This window comes from Cinclus cinclus, chromosome 5, assembly GCF_963662255.1.
Source record: "Cinclus cinclus chromosome 5, bCinCin1.1, whole genome shotgun sequence".
Lineage (NCBI taxonomy): Eukaryota > Metazoa > Chordata > Aves > Passeriformes > Cinclidae > Cinclus > Cinclus cinclus.
In genome coordinates, this window is record NC_085050.1 from 12,931,168 (window position 1) to 12,948,303 (window position 17,136).

At 38.9% G+C, this 17,136-nt stretch overlaps 1 protein-coding gene across 1 annotated transcript; it reads left to right on the forward strand.

Annotated features, from left to right (window-relative positions):
• Window positions 1-814: 814 nt before the first annotated feature.
• OTOP1 (otopetrin 1) lies at window positions 815-14,032 on the forward strand. The gene is made up of 7 exons (XM_062493381.1): window positions 815-938; window positions 1,003-1,404; window positions 6,474-6,610; window positions 9,481-9,539; window positions 11,460-11,590; window positions 12,551-13,494; window positions 13,862-14,032. The coding sequence occupies exons 1-7, from the start codon at window positions 908-910 to the stop codon at window positions 14,030-14,032; spliced, it is 1,875 nt and encodes a 624-aa protein (XP_062349365.1). The 5' UTR covers window positions 815-907.
• Window positions 14,033-17,136: the final 3,104 nt, after the last annotated feature.

The window sequence follows — 17,136 nt, forward strand, 5'->3', positions numbered from 1 at the left end:
AACCCAGACACTTATATGTAAGTACAAAAGCATCCTTTATTATATGAGAAAAACCCCTCTATTAATTTCTGGCTTCAGGAAAGCTTAAAATTACTCCTTTGCCAGAGGAAGTGGAATAAAATAGATGCTGTATTTTCAATATATCTTTTTTTATTATTATTGTAGTTGAACTAGTGGCTTAATTTCATGTGAGCATGTAAGACCTGCTTCGCCAGAACAAGGACCAGTCTATCTTGGCGTTTGGCCTCTTAAGATAGCTTGGTACCCAAATATACAAAGTTAAGAGAATTCATTTTAAGTAGAAAAGGGTCAATACTGAAAGCGTGTATAAATATTGGGAAAACTAATATATAGTGGGGTAAATTCTGCAGAAGGTTTTGCTACTTTGAGCTCAGTAGTTTCTTCTCCAGCTAGCAATTCCTATAGTACTGTGTTGTCAGAATGGGACATTTAAAAAGAAAAAACAAAGTAAATTGCCACTTTTGAAAAGGTCTAGAGAATTCCTGAAACCAAGGCTACCATTGAAAGTACCGATTGCCCAAAGGACGATGGCCTGTGGGGCCAAGAGCGTGAAGCACGTGTGATCCTTCCGCCTCCCCACGCGAAGGAGCTCCATCAGCAGCTGGTGGCTCCTGGACTGCAGGGCAAGCTCCAGCCTCGCCGACTCCCGGGTTTTGGCACTTCCTCGGCTTTCCAGCCGTCGGCCCGGGGGTTTGTTCAACACGCGGTGTCTTTCACATCCTCCTGTCCAGGGAGCGTGTTACACCGCACAGGTGTACATACAACGTGGACATAACGCCGCGCTCCTCACCGGAGCCAGCCGGGCAGGGCGGGCTCCGAGCTACCCTTCGTCCGAGCGTCTTCTTCCCCTGGTCTGGACCCCAGCTGTTGTCAGCCTTAGGCAAGAATGTCCGGCAAAAACCTCAGCAGCCTTTCCCGCAGCGGGGAGCGTGGGGCTGCCCCGGCAGCCGGGGACCCCCGCCCGCGGGCAGGGCACGGCCGGGGCCGGCGGCCCCGCTCCGCCCCCGCCGCGATGGGGGACGGGCCAGCGGCGGCCTCGGGGCTCCCCGGGGAAAGCGGGGCCGCCTGCTCTCAGCACCTGGCCGGCGGAGTGGGAGATGGAGCAAGCCGCCGGGTGCCCCGCGGTGGGCGGCAGCTACCCGCAGAAAAACGCCGAGATCCTCAGCAGCCAGTACGGCATCAACCTCTTCCTGGCCGGGCTGCTGCTCACCTTCGCCTGGGCTGTTCATGCCGTGGGCATCAGCAAGAGCCACCTGCTCTCCTACCTCATCACGCTGATGCTCATCCAGCTGCTGTGGATGCTGTGGTACCTCTGCAGGAGCTGCACGCAGAGGAGGCTGATCCGGGACAAGGACACGCATGCCGGAGCCCGCTGGTTGAAGTGTAAGTACGGGCCGATGGCACAAAGAGTGGTACCGCACAAGGGACACCTGTGCCATCACCTGTGTCTGCTACCTCATTGTTAGCCTCTCCGTCCTACCGGGAGGCATCCTGGTATTCACGAACTGAATGCACACACGGTGCACTCTAAAGTAAATATATGCATAAGCTGAACATACTAGGAGATTGTATTGGGAAGCTCTTTGTTAAACATCCTCACTTTCCAACCTACCATTTATAGTGCTGAAAGCTCTGGCGCCTTTCTTCCTTAAAAGGCTGGTTTGGTGAAACTTGAAAAATGAAATATAGCTAGTGGAAGAGGCAGTTTTGTTGGTGTCTTGCAGCTCTTTTGGAGCAATTACCACCTTTTCCAGAAGGTGTAATGCAATTTACTTTATGGCAGTACTAGTCAGAAAGGTCCTCAAGTGCTCTCTGTACCAACGTATATAAGAGATTCCTGTTTATATGTGCACAGTGATGCTCTCAAAACATCTAGAGTTAGACAGGACAAAATTTCTGGCCAGATCAATTTGTAATTAGTACATAAAGCAGTTAAACAAGGAATCTATACTGAGTATTCACTTGCAGAAAAAGTATACAAGTTTACGAGGGCAGTGGTGGGATGTGCTGGCCCTCATCTGCAGCCAGGTGCTTAACCAGAGTGAGGATATAAAGGTATACTGAGAGAAGGAGTTTGGGGAGCACATCACAGAGTTGTAGTGACAGGAAGGCTGTGTTTTCAGGTACCAAGGAAAAGAAACAGCCTACATCAGTGCTTGTGGAATAATAGGCAATCACAGTTTTACCAGCCTCTTCCAGTCTCAGCATTGTAAATGATCATTGGGAAAGTAAGTATTTAAGTGGAATGTTATGACAGCTTTCCCATAAAATATTTTCTACCTACTAAAACTGAGACAACAGCTCATTTTCACAGCAGCTAATGAAATACCTAAATGAAAATTCCAAGAACATCTGACACCTGATTATTTTGAAAAGTAAGGTTGTGCTTTGGAAATGTCGTTTGTTCTCAATCTCAGCGTTTGTGTATCATTTATTTTATTTTCAACTGTTAACATTTGCGTTTGGATTGCTGACAGAAAACCTGTCTTTTAAATTTCTAATGTACATCTACGGTCTGTAGACTCTTCCCTGAAATGTATGGAGTTCACATACCCACTGTTGAATTCTTCCTCTTGACTATTTACTATTTTTCAAAGCAATATTAATCTCTCAAGCATTTTTCATTTATTAGCTTATGTGGCTTACAACCTTCTGAAATTCGTGCAAGGCTTAACTTGATCCTACCTTGGACCAAGCTAAGCTTTTGTTACTCAGAGGGTAGCTTTCCCCTCCTAAATATGGAATAAATACTGCCTAGCATGGGTAACTACAGCAGGATCCCCCACCCTCCTTCTTTTGGCCCCACATTCACAGCATTTCATTTGTCCTACAGAATATAAGGAGTCACAGAAACTTAGAAATAAGATCCTGGATTGAACTACTAGGTTACCTTATCCATTTCTTTTACCAGCACAGGATGGCTCTTTGTACTGGCTTCTCAAGTGGTGCGGCTTCCATGGCTTCTCTTGGATGTCTAGGCTGTAATTCAACAAATTTGCCCTTAGGGAATGACCTACACTTTCCTATTCTTGGGGGTTTCTTGTAGTTACAACAAGTCTGTACAACTCCTTTATCCTCTATTGGTAAAAGAAAACGTATTTGAGCTAAGAAAAACTCGGGTGGCAATTCCTCTGCCATGATCCCCCTTGTCCTCCTCTTTATCTGTGCTTTTGTCATAGAAATCTTTTACCTGAAAGATCAAAAGTCCAGAAAGGAAAGGGGAGGATGGAGTGGGACGGGCATATTTTGTTTGGGTTTTTCCACTGAAAGTTTTCTGAAATTTTTTTCTGGCTCTATCAGCTATTTTTGAAGACCATCTCCTTGCTGTAATTGTGAGAGCAAATGTCCTTGTATTAAACAGAATAAAATGAATGTATTTTCATTAATCCTTTTAAACTATGAGCATCATTTTAGTAAAAGTGAATGGCAGTTGCCTTTTTAGACCCTTTTGCTCTGGCAAATATTGAAATATAAGTATTTAAGAAATACCTCCTATAACTGACTCATTGTACATGTTTAGCAATGCTAGAAGGACAGTTGATCAGTTTGCAAGAGCTGCTCACAGGAAGGTTTCCTCGAGCCTTTCTGCACCAAGGTGTCAATTTGTGTCAACCCTCAGCCTTGGTTTTTCTTCCCACCTGTGGGGTTGACCAAGATCTGCTCCTAGAGTCTGAATGTGGGAAAAGTTTGTGGCAGAGCTGTGTCTCTAATACAGCACAGTTATCCCAACCCAAATAACCACAGGGAACCTTACGAAGCCTTTCCTTGACTTATTCCAAATGTTATTCCCCTAGGTATGCTTCTCTGCCAGGGAAAGCTCTCTGACCATTTTTTGGAATAGTTCAGTGAAGTGAGCCAGAGAACGCAAAATGAAAATCAATTGGCTTCACAAACAGCTTTATTTTATCACATTCTTTAGCAGCAAAGTTTCTGTTTAAAGCATTGACAACTGCTCAATTTATAAGCTCTTGTTAGACTTCAACTTGTATCTTTTTACTCTCTACATTGAATTGCCAATTATTTGAACAACATTTTAAAGTGAGAGTGGTATTTTTGCAACTGTATCATTATTTTTTCTTCTTCTTGATGGTTACTAGGAAGAAATGAGGCAGCACTTAGCAATATTGAAAATCCTATTAATGACCCCTTAAGACACATAGGTTTCAATTAATGTTTGAAAAGAAAAAGTAATGAAACAGTGCTCAATAGCAATCATTTCACATTTCTTAAAATTTTAAATGTTAATATCTAAGCGGTGGAATTATCTTCCTTGAAATTACTGGTATCCATTTAGTATCAGTAAATACTACTGAATTTTCCATCACAAAAGTTGGCAGAAAAAACATTAATATACCATATGCATGGTCATTATGGTTGTACCTTGATTTTTGACTAAGAAAATTAGTACAATCTTTCTCTTTGGAAGCCCATAAATAAGCATGTTGGACACTTTGTATATACTTGCAGTGTTGCCACCTGGATGATTGCAGAAAAATCTAAATACCATTTGAATAAATGAAACATTCTAAATTAAAAGAGACATACAAAGTCTTCTAATCCCTGGAGGTCAGTAATCTATAATCTTTCTGCTACAGAAGATAGCTTTCGCCTTCTTATGGAAACAATCATAACACATGTGAAGTCCCTCAAACTGATGCATTTCAGATAAATAGGCTGTTTCCTGCATACTTTCTAAATAAGCCATAAATCACAAAATCAGTCTTAGAATAATTCAGGTAGGAAGGGACTTCTGAACACCTTGCTCAGAGCACATTTAGTTAACTCAGGCAGAATGATTTATAAGCAGTTATAATTATATAATCAGAACTACCAATTCTAATTTATTTCAGAATTATTAACATTCTTTAGATAAGGAAGGAAACATATCATTTGACCTCAAGAGTAGCCTATAATTTTGTATTTTATGATACCATTTACTTTCATACACAACAAAAATGGCACCTGTATTTAAAAACGTGGGGTCCAGTCCTGTTACATGTGTTAGAATACAAATTAGCTGACCTAAGTAGCATAATTAAAAAAACCCAAAAACCTGTGTGGGATAATACACATGCATGAAGTGTAGAACAGAGGTTTTAGATTTTGCAATATAAAAGCAAATGTTTTTTAGCTCTTGGTAGAAATTACACTCAATCAGTAATTTGACAGTGTTTTTATTATAGAGAGATTGTAAAACAGAAACATAAAATCCTACTGGAATTCATACCCTTGTGATTAAAGAGGTTTCTGAAGTCTATTTTTTTAATTTTAAAGGGTCAATAAAATAATAAATAAAGTTACAGTGTATTTATATAATTTCTTAATTTTTATCAATGTGACTGATAATGAAGGTATAATTAAATAAATTTTTAAGTTAGTATTACTTTTTTACTACCACAAGTCAAGTGGAACACATGATAGTTATACGGAAGAGATATAAAAATAAATATTCATCAAAGTCAACACTAGTGATGTTATTTACTCTATGATGAATTTAAGGAAATATTAAGATACTTATGCTGGTTTATATTGTAAGGATCAGGTCCATGGAATAATTATCTAGTCTTCATTCAAATAAGTCCAAATTAAATCCAGTGAAAGCTTACTTGAATAAAAGCCTAAAAGAAAATGAAAAAGAAACCCAAAAAACACCAATCCCCCCAAAATAAACCAAAATGAAGGAAATGGAGGCCTTAGAGTTTGGTTCAGTAATCTTGTAGCCTATTGTGCTTAGTCATACAGGTACAAACCCAACAATAACAAGAACAACAAAAATAAAGAGAAATATATTTCAAAGTTCTTCAGCGTCTTTAGAGTAATATGTTAGAATATTTGTGTGTGTGTGTGTGTGTGTGTGTGTGAAATATAGATATTGAAATGAAATTTTTGGATCCTTTCTAGGAGAACAAACCTTACAGCTGGTTGTGGTTGTGTTCTCTGAGTTCAAGTGTGACCCTGAGCCATGGGGAGGGCACACCAAGTGATTGTGTCACTTCCCACTGTCGAGGTTTTGGGCTGGGGGAATGTAAGGTGACTGTTCAGCTCCCCAGGACTGCCCAGTATGCTGGGGGGCTGCTGAGGGCAGTAATTCCTGCTCTCTGTGGCTGCTTCAGTGCCACTGTTACCTAGGAGCTTGGTCCTGCCCAGAACTGGGCACTCTGCAAGGTGCTGAATGTCCTGGGCAGTGCAGGGCTGGTGACTCTTCACTGACCAGGGGGCTGTCCAGTGGTGACCTTGCTGAATGTACTGGGCAGAGGCTGTCACAAATTAGAGGCACTTATTCCATGGAGTCAGTTATCTTAATGAGCATTGATCTAGTCTTTTTTCCCTAAACAAGAAAAGAGATACTGATCAACTTTCATTCTCCTAAATAGATTTTTGTTTATTTTACAAATAGTCTCCAAACACTATCACTATACATTAAAATTTTCTAATATCTCTTTCATTTGTAGGTGGGATTACATTATTTGCAGTGATTACTTTAATTCTGGACTCCTTTAAAATTGGATATTATATTGATTTTTCAAATTGTCTATCACCAACTGAAGGCATTTTTCCTGTTACACATGCTGTCCACACCATCTTACAGGTAAAAGTCACTGGTTGCAGTTTTATATCTCTGTTTCTTACAAAAAATATATTTTATCTTGTCTTCAGTGGACTTAACACTAATTTGCTTTCTAAGGATATCACAGAATACTTTTGAGGACTAAATGCTTGTGCATGTATAGTGAATTCAAGTGTTGCAACCTGCGGGTGCTTAACCATAAAATTAATGGGTTTCAAACACGGGTTTGAAAAACAGAATAATAAAAAAAGTTCTCCTGTAGCTGAAGTTACGTGGCCTTTTTGTTTAATTGACGTTACATACAGAATTTTCAGACTGAAATGAGTATTTTGGCTAAAGACAATTCCCTTGTTTGTGTATGCAGAAGTTGTCACATAAGATCAGTTCAATCTGTCTAACCCGATGTTCCCTTGTGGTTAGAGGTGTAGACCTGATAAGTTAAAGGGGTCAAACCCCTTCCTAGCTGGTTCTGAAACACTTGCACAACTTTCCTGTAACAAATGAACATGGTTCCTTCTAGAAGCATTTGGTTGTTCTTATCAGTAGCTGCACAGAGGCAAACATAGTCAGTTACTCCTGTGAAATATTCCAGTTGCTTGTTTGTTATAAGGCTTTGGATCTACTACTTTGGATCTACTGTGTGTTAATGAGTGTACACTCCATAGCTGATTGTTTCTCACATTAACTCCTCTGAACCCTGTCAGGTTTGTAGTGAAGAAAAAGTCATTCAACTGAGATACTCAGTCATAGCCAGGCACTTTTATGAATTTTCAAAGAGGTTTAAGTCATTCAGAAAGAAGTGTTTTCCTAGCAGTTGTGGTTGCATGTAAATGAGCTTTTGAACAACCTACATTTTTCTGCTTTCTTCAACAGTTAAAAATATAAAGCAAAAAACATTGACATTTAAACAGCAACTCTCATCCCATCTATGCTTTTTTTCTGAGGGTGAAATTCTCAGTTGGTTGAAGCAATCTTAATTTCACATTCTTGTAATAGCCACTCTCCATGTCTTACTTCATCTCTGAAAAACAAACCAATAAAATTAAGCCCTTTCTGCCCTACTGATCTGAACACAGCATTCTTCATTATAGCCAGCCACCAGGAACTGGAGTGTGGAAGAGTCAATAAAAATGCTGAACAAAGACAGCAAGAACTCTAACTTAAATTTTACATCACCCAGTGTCACTGAATTTATCATCTACAGAGCTTAAAATAATGAACACTTGAATGTTAGCCTGAGCAAAGAAAAAGTTAAATTGAAAAAGTAATTAACCAGACACCTCTTACCTAAGATATATCTTCTCATGTCTTTGGAATAGTGGATGAAATCACAACAGAGAACATCCCTATGTGTCATCACATCCCATATGTGTAATCTAAAAACCAAAGAATTAATTTCCTGCTGGATATGTATCAGATTCTGTTGTCATTTACCTTGAGGCATCCTGATACATGCCATGAAATTAATATATACATTCTGCACTCATGTATGAACTAACATGTACCTGCCCTCCCAGGGCAGGCTGTGCATTATGTTCTTCTGCAGGCAGAAATCCCTTTGAGACAATGAGTATTCCGTGAGTGAAAACTGGATTTTATGCTATTTCTTTACTTTTCCTATTTTTTTCCCACTATCTTGTGTCTGAACAGATCTTTAAAACTTATATTTTTATAAGTTTTAAAGAATGGTTTCAGATCTGCTGTCAGATTTTACTGCACTTATCCCAGGGTGGGAAATTGAATAGGGCATTAGAGACTAAGGTAATTTCAATTTTGCTTCAGTTGAAACCTACATGAAATATTTTAGTCTTTACATCTAGGATTTTACAGTGGTCACTCATCTCATCGATAAATGCTTCATTTGAGGAATTGTTACTGCTGAGTAGCACAGGTGAGCCATAATGAACTAGCTTTTTCCAAAATGACACACGGAATACCTCAGAAACAGTGGCTGTGAAGACATACTGTAATGGATGCTGTGGAAAAATGGGCTTCCAGTTACTCTGGTTGCTGAAGAAGAACCCAAAGTTTTTATCACTTTTCAGACCATTTCTGGAACACCAAACTAGCAGGTTTCTAAGAGAAATCTTGGGACTCTCTCTCCTGATGGTTCACCTACTGATGAGTTCAGCCTAGGAACTATTGGGAGTAAACAACTTCCAGTGTCACCCTAACATCCCTGAGGAATATTGGTATAGTTCTTCTTGAACCTATCCACACCTGGCTTTATTTCAGCAGCCATTTCTTTCTGAGGTCTCCATTAGGCTCTTAGAGAGTTCTAATTTTATTTCTCTTTACCTTTTACTTGCTAAATTATTGCTGTTATCTCTTTCTTTTATTCCTTGAGTTTTCTGCACCATCCTTGAGTGCAACTGTGATGTTCTTAATGGGGTTTTTGCTCAGGCAGTTAGTACAAACTTTTCTCATGCTTCCTGGGCATCTGTTGTTTTATTAGCCAGGTCTGGCATCCTTTCATCAATCTCTTTCCCTCCACAGAATTTAATATATTTCATAAATCATTCAAACTTAGCATCACCATGCCCTGCAGCAATCATACCTCTATCCACAACCACTGGCATTATTTCATCTGTCATTAAAACAAAAGTCTCTTCAGATACAGAAGGAAAATATGTTTTGGTGAGTAAGACTTTCTACTGTTAAGCCACTGCTTCCTCATGCAAGAAATTTCAGGTTCAGTGTAAATATGAATATGAAATCAGTTCGTAACAGGAAATCATGGACTTTTTCACGTGTGTGGAGATGGAGCTGCCTCATTATAAATCTTCAGAAGTTTTAATAATTGAAATGTCTATCTACAGATGCATTTTCCTTTCTGAGTGTTACACGTGCTCATTAGTGTAATGATATTTTCCTGTATTTCTTCCATTTAGGTGTACTTTCTGTGGTGTCATGCAAAGGATGTTATCCAGTCTTTCAAAACACTTGAAAGGTAAAGTGGTTCTGATCTTCATCTGCATGTTAATAGATGTAGGTCTGTACAGGGCTTTAACACCAAAGTTTTATTGTATGAGGGACAGTGAAAATACACAGAGATCGATTCTCCTCTTGATTGCATTAAGTAGAAAGAAATAGAAAAGTTAAACAGAAAATAACTCAATTCACCCTTATTTAACCTGCACTGATATTTTGTAATACAAAACAGTGACAGAATACATATATTTTTCTCATGAGAGAGGAAAATGGCAATATACCGTACTACAGAATCACTTAAGAAGGGACCACCATGTATGTGTTTTAAGACTATGCACTATATTATATTTTATTTATTTACCTACTGAAAGGGAACATTTATTACCAACCTGAAGTCAATGCAATGTAATGGAGGTATTTTATATTGATTTTATGGAAAGTGCCTTTTTAAAACTAGATCTTAGATGCATAGAATAGTTTGGGTTGGAATAAACATTTGTAAGTCATTTAGTCCAACCCCTCTGCAATAAGCAGGGACACCTTCAACTAGATCAGCATGCTCAGAGGTCCATCCAACCCAGCCTTGAATGTTTCCAGCCTGGGTTGATACTGGAGCTTGCCCTGACCCAGGTGCAAGACCTTACACTTGGCCTTTTTGAGCCTCATCAGGTTCCCATAGGGCCACTTCTTGAGCTCATCCAGGTCCTTCTGGCATCCCATCCTTCAGGCGTGTCAACCACACCTCACAGCTGTGGTAGATACAGCTGTGCACAAGCACTTGGAAACACAGCCTCCCTGGTGGTACCATCTGTACCAAATCAGATCCAATGTGTTTCTGATTTTGTGAGAAGGCAGATTAATGTCTGTTAATCTGCCTGTGCATGGAACATAAGTAAGCAAACATGATAATTTTCGAAGTACTTATTAAAGTTATCAATGATCTGACCAGTTTCTATAGGAGGTGAAATAAATTTGTTTAGAAATGTCATCTGTGGTGAAGGATCTCCATTTGCTCTGCTCTCTTGGGTAAGTGTTCAAACCCCATGCTCAGGAGGTGAGTGATTACAGAAGGCTTTGCAATGTCAGCTGGTGCTATCAGCTCTGTTTATAAGTAGATTTTAAAAATTTCTAACTGTAAGTTTATCACTGAGAACAGTGTTGTAATAAAGAACTATTTCTTGATGAAGAAACACCTGATGAAGTCTCAGGTGCAGGAGAGCGCCTGACATTGGTAGGAGAAAGGATTGTGCCTAGGAAAGATACATGACCTCCTACAAAAAAGGGACTGCTTGGCAATGGAGAACAATTTTTGTCTGGATTTTATTAGGAAGTTCAGAACTATTGGTACACTTCTTTCTCCAATGCTATTCTGTTTCACCAAGCTGAAGTGGCTTGTCAGAGGCCAGGAGTCTCAAAAATGCATGGAGACCTACCTCCTTTGTGCCAGTACTTTAAATGGAATAAAGCCCCCTGTTAGCTTCAGCTTTCTCCAAGAGACAAAGATCTATGGTGGAGAAGGTGATGATATCTGTGAAGAAAGATCAGACACAGAATATGAAGGAGCACTGCAGAAGGCTGTGAAATACTGTACGCAAAAAAGTAATCCTGTTCAGACTGTTCAATCACTAACATGAAGCTTGTCCAGCTCAAAGGATAAAACCCATCGCATAAGAGAGCATAAGAAATAATAAAAACATCCTTCAGTAGTTTAATGCATTAGGCCATTTAATACATTGCATTTCTGTAAGGTTTTAGAAGTCTGATATTCAGTGACTGCAGAACATCTTTAGAGATCGGTGATGATTTTTCAACCCTCCCCCTGCATCAACAAATATATACTGCTGTGTAGCTTGTACGCAGAAATTTAATCAATTTCATTTCATATATTTCACAACGTACAGTCTGTGCAGATTCCTTCAATAATGACTTTATTTTGTAGGTTTGGTGTTATCCATTCTGTTTTCACAAATTTGCTCCTGTGGACAAATGGTGTGTTAACGGAGTCAAAACATCAATTGAATGAACATAAGGAAAGACTAATCACGCTTGGTTTTGGGAACATAACTATAGGTAAGCAAAAGGTTTGTTGCATTGTGAAATTCCTGCTCAAGCACGCTCATACAAAATACTGTCACTACAGGATGTAGCTGAGTCATTCATGACTATGCCAATATAGTCATTCTGGGGCACATGATAATTAGCTGATAGTGAAATGTTATGTGATCATTATCATACATGCGATCCAGGCAGTAGTTTTCTTCTAAATTCCAAACAAATAGTTTTTTAAAGAACATTTCTTTTGAGGAATAACATCACTGAGGAACATCACTAATGAACCATTTTATTACTAAATCACAGTAACAAATTAACACAGCAGTGTTAAAATGAGGGTTTACTATTTACTAAGTTATTAATAAAAAACCAAGCATGGATAATCTTGCAAATCTTTCCCAGAAGAGTTATTACTTGTGGTCTCTGGTCCTACAGGATTCAGTGGGATGGCTCAAAGGGGTAGCAGTTATCTCTTAGTGCTGTTTTTTGCTCTGGGTGTTTTAATAATGAAAATTTTTCTCCATTGGTAAGATGGTGCAAGTTGTAGTCAGCAAACATTTAGAATAAGGAAGATATAAAGAAGAAGTTCTTCACTCTGAGGGTGCTGAGGCACTGGAATATGTTACTCAGAGAAGCTGTGGATGCTCCATCCCTGGAAATATTCAAGGCCAGGTTGGATGGGACTGTGAGCAACCTGGTCTAGAGGAAGGTTCCCTATCCACAGCAGAGGGGTTTGAAACTGACGATCATTAGGGTCCCTTCCAACCCAGGCCGTTCTGTGACAACTGCTGGGGATGCCTTCTGCTTTCAAACTCCAGTGAAGCATGGAGAAGTGGGGCCTTTTCTTAGGTGGGTAACTGGGTGTTGTTTGACTGAAGTCTTACCTTTTGTATTTCGTTATTTTATTTATGTTTTATTTACTCACTTAAACCAAGGGATCTTGATAAAGCACATAAATAATCTCTCCTTCTCCTTCAGTTCTAGATGATCATGCACCTCAATGCAATTGCACAACAACTCTCTGCTCGATATTTTCTCAAGGAATATATTACCTATATCCCTTTAATATTGAGTACCACATCCTAGCATCCACAATGCTCTATGTCCTATGGAAGAACATTGGCCGTAAAGTTGAGCACCACCAGCAAAACAAAACTCCATTCAAATTCCACGGCATAACTGTTGGAATGATTTTTGGACTAATCGTGTTAACTAGTACAATAGCCATAGTTGTTGTGTATTTAATTCAGATTGGAGGTTCAAAAATCAAAAGCGAGTTGGCACTCACTATGTTTTACTTGCACGCTATCTTTGTGCTGGCTCTCATGTGCACAGCTGGAATCGTCGCCCTTCTCATCTACAGACTGGAAGAGAGATCTCTGGATAATTCCAAGAATCCTGCTCGAAAACTGGATGCAGAACTGCTGGTGGGCACAGCTGCAGGGTCCTGGCTGCTCTCCTGGGGCTCGATCCTTGCCATTATCTGTGCCCAAGGTCATCCCAAATACACATGGTATAACCTGCCCTACTCTGTTCTGGTTATTATTGAGAAATATATTCAGAACCTCTTTATCATTGAATCCATCCACCGTGAGCAGGAAAAGGTGAATGATGACATCAAAACTCTTCGAATAGTGACCATATCTCGGGGGAGCACTTTGTCCCTCACTCCCTTGTACAAAGAGATTTACAATGGCAGAGCTGCTCCTGACAGCGGTGACATACCCTGTCTGCTTAAGGGCAGCATCTGTGGGAGAGAAAATGATGGTGCTGGTGTTGCCAAAGAAGAAACGAGTCAGGACAATAATTTAGTCATGCACTCAGCCTCGGATTTCTCATTTTCCAGTAGAAACTCAGTTACTAACCACAAGAGGAGAATTTTGAAGAACATTGCTGCATTTTTATTCCTCTGCAACCTTTCGGTAAGACATTTTGAATGTAATTCACAAGTTAATAACCAAAACCTTCCCATCCTTTCAAAAAATTAAAATTGCATGGTTCTATAGTTTGTAGGCAGTAAATCTTACTTCTGGAAGAAGTGAATATGCTTTTGGGGAACAAAGTTTATTTAAATGTGGAATATGGGAGGCTCCTTTCAGTAATGGTCCAAAAAACTGTAGGAGCAGCAGAAGCTGAAACCCTCTTCCACCAGTGTGCCCCAGTAGCAACAGGGAGGGATTTCTTAGGGATTCCTGAAGCCAATTTGCAGTATGGTGGAGTCACAGTCATTAAGGGCTATTGACTTGTACTGCTGGTGATTAATATTGGCCTGGCGTTCTTTCCCTGCAGCTGTGGATACCACCGGCATTCGGGTGCCGCCCGGAATATGACAATGGACTGGAAGAAATAGTTTTTGGCTTTGAACCCTGGATAATTGTTGTGAACCTTGCCATGCCTTTTTCTATTTTCTATCGGATGCATTCAGCTGCCTCGCTCTTTGAGGTCAATTGTAAAACATAGATCATATACGGTCCCTCAGTGAACAATTGATTGAATAATTAATTACATAAATAACAGTGGAGGGAGCGGATGAATGAATGAGTGAATGCAGCAGCTGCTCAATAAATAGAAGATTCAATAATGTTTTTAAAGAAGGGACCATAGCTAATAGCATGTAATTTTTTTTCTTTCCACATGTTTTGTTATATATGTGGTGTTATTGTATAAATACACTTTTCAGAATCATATTAGTCTTAATATGATTAACACTACACAGTAAAGTTAATTCAATCTCATTAATCTTTGTTTTAGTCAACTTGTATTTGTCCTCTATACAATTTGTATGGCTTTGTTTTCATTCATTGTGACTTATGAAAGGGGTTTACAAAAAATTCTTATGCCTTAGAACAGAAAATCCCAGGAAGAGCTTCTCCTGTATCACAGAGATATTAGGAAAATTCCAACTCTTAATTCCTAGCTTAGTTTTTCTTATCGTAAAATCTAAAAATATTTGCTAGATAATTGGGGTGTGGGAATTAGTTTAAAGTTCCTTATTACTGATGAAAATCAATATATGATTATTATTTTGTGGATAGATATAGATAGCAAGAAATCCAGGTGAGTAACATGTATCATGCTGTAAATAATTTTTTCTGATAAAATATATTTCTATTAATTTTCTTGTATTTACTCTATGACATAACTGAGAAATAAAATTAATCCTTTTACTTAATTCTTTATTCAAATGTTCTTGAAATGTTCTGAGAAAAAAAAACAAACTAGTTTTATAGCTCATATTTAGGTATATGTGTTCCAGTGCCAGAATGGTAAGTATTCCCTGCACAATTTTTTAATGAACTGCTAATTTCATTGTAGATCAGTCTCCTGGTTGAAAAATAATTGTATATTTTCATACAGAGATGCTGTAAAGCAAAGTGACAGTCTCTAGAAAGCTGAAGGCCTTCTGCTGAGAGTTTCGTAAGTGTGGTTTACAAGATGTTACAATATAATCTCAAAACCCTGTGATATTTAGTTGCTTGAATTCTCACAGAAAGCAGTGAAAAGTTTGGTGCCTCAATATTCTTAGAATCTGCACCTGCAAGGTCGAAAGACTGGAGCACTAACCAGGATACTGGAGCTAGAGATCAGTTATAACCCTTGCTAATTTGTTGATGACCTAGTCCTAAGTCTGGTGGTCAAGGGCTGAAAAATTTCTGTTCCTGGCTCCTGAAAGGACAATTGTGCACTTATCCCCGCCATCATCCCGAGAGCAGGAATATTTCCGTGCAGGAGAGGTTTGCTTCTGAGACAGGAGAAAAAAGTTTGGCTTTGTACCACTAGATGGCAAACACAGACCACTCGATAAATTACCTGATTGCTTTAGGTTGCTTCAGGAGTTTTTTCACATCATAATTAATCTTCGGTTCTGTTTTGTGGTTCACATAGCCGTAACCTGCTTAGGAATTTTTTTACCTGCTGCAAAGCCCAGATCAGATAAAGACGGGTACATCTGAAGTGTCAGGTGAAGTCTGAATTATATGAAGCGTCAGGAGACTGAGCATGAGAACTCCTATCTTCCTGCAAAGCAATTTCAGTTTGATTTTAAGCGGGTTTTAGAAGAGACACTATCTTACATCGCTGTTATCTCTACCTGTCCCTACGGCTGCTTGTCATGCTCTTTTATAACATCTTTATTGGCTCTTATATTTGTTCTAGACAGTAACATTTCCTATCTTTCTGCTTGAACTCAATAGCTTGATCTCACCTAGTTTCATGTAAATACCAGCGCTGACTGCTCAGTTGTCTCTCTACAATTTGAGTAAATAGGTTCATCCAGATAATGAAATAAAGCTTTAATCTTCCTTCCAAAGCAATCTTTAATCTTCCTTCCGGGACAAACTCTACAACTAATTTCAGTATCAGGAAAATAAAAAAAATTCAGCAGGTAGGGGCAAAATTCCATTTTGACCTTTAAGTGCTCATAAAGGTGGCTAGAGGAAGCCTGTTTCTTCTTCCTCTGCTCCTGTGGGATGGGTCCCATGTCATACTTTAGCTAAAACTGGTGTTCTTTAGCTGATTTCCAGCATTTGTGTTCAGCCAAAACAGAGCTAGTTCTAAATCCCTTAGGCCAAGAAGGGGCCATATGCTCTATTGCAAACACATAGCACACATTTTGAAGATTCAAATATAAATAACATCCTTCTTTAGTTATATTTAACTTTCAATTATTTAGCCCTTTCTACTTCTTCACATTATGATTGAAATAACTTCATTTGCCCACAATATTTAATTGCTTTTGAGTGCTAAAATTGAAGTTTATTCAGAAAAGTGAATTCAGGTAGCACTCTGGCAATGAGCAAATGCTTTAAACATGCTAATGGGTGAATTCTAGTCCAAGCTGCACTGATGAAATCCCGCTGACTAAAATGGTTCTGTTTCAGGACCAGAGACTTGATTTTGACCTGACATGCTTAAGAGGTTTTCTCAACAGGACTTCTCTCAAAAAATATTGTTTCCAAATACACAGTATTTTATGGAAGCAGCTTTTAGCTTAACTACTCTTGAAGCTATAGTGAGTCATAAAGTTATGAATATTTGAGCATATACATTTTTAAGAAATATTGATTTTTGAACCAGGAAAACTAGAAGCATACATTTTAAAGAAACATAGATTTTTGGACAAGGAAACATACTTAGATTAATGTAGTTAATATAGTGTGACCTCTAGCTCTCTGCTCAATGCTAAACCTGGGTTTTCTCAAACAGTTTTTTCTAATTATTTTTCTCTAGTATATATTGACAATACTGATTTATCACAGGTTTGAAAATATAATAAATAGCACAAAACCTATTTCTGCCTACCTATCTGCTCAAGCATGTGACAGGAGGCACAAGAGCCAGCTTACCCAGGAGAGAGGTCTAACAGCTGCTCGTTGATATTCTCCTGAGGTGTTCCAATTTAATATTATTTTAAAAGACCTTTCTTGATATGCAAAGGATTATGAATGTTTGAGGCATAATCTTTACTAGAAAGTTATTTTCTGATGTTCATCCTTCTGTTAGGGTCTTCCACTCCTTCCCTTTCTTCCCTAAATAATTTTATCTATTCAATAATGCATGCTTGG

Excerpts from the sequence above, each read along its gene's own strand:
- OTOP1 (XM_062493381.1), top strand. The coding sequence starts at position 908 with ATGTCCGGCAAAAACCTCAGCAGCCTTTCCC. Across the intron at positions 939-1,002 it reads AAACCTCAGCAGCCTTTCCC|GGGCCGGCGGCCCCGCTCCG; the intron begins GCAGCGGGGAGC and ends AGGGCACGGCCG. Across the intron at positions 9,540-11,459 it reads TCTTTCAAAACACTTGAAAG|GTTTGGTGTTATCCATTCTG; the intron begins GTAAAGTGGTTC and ends TTTATTTTGTAG.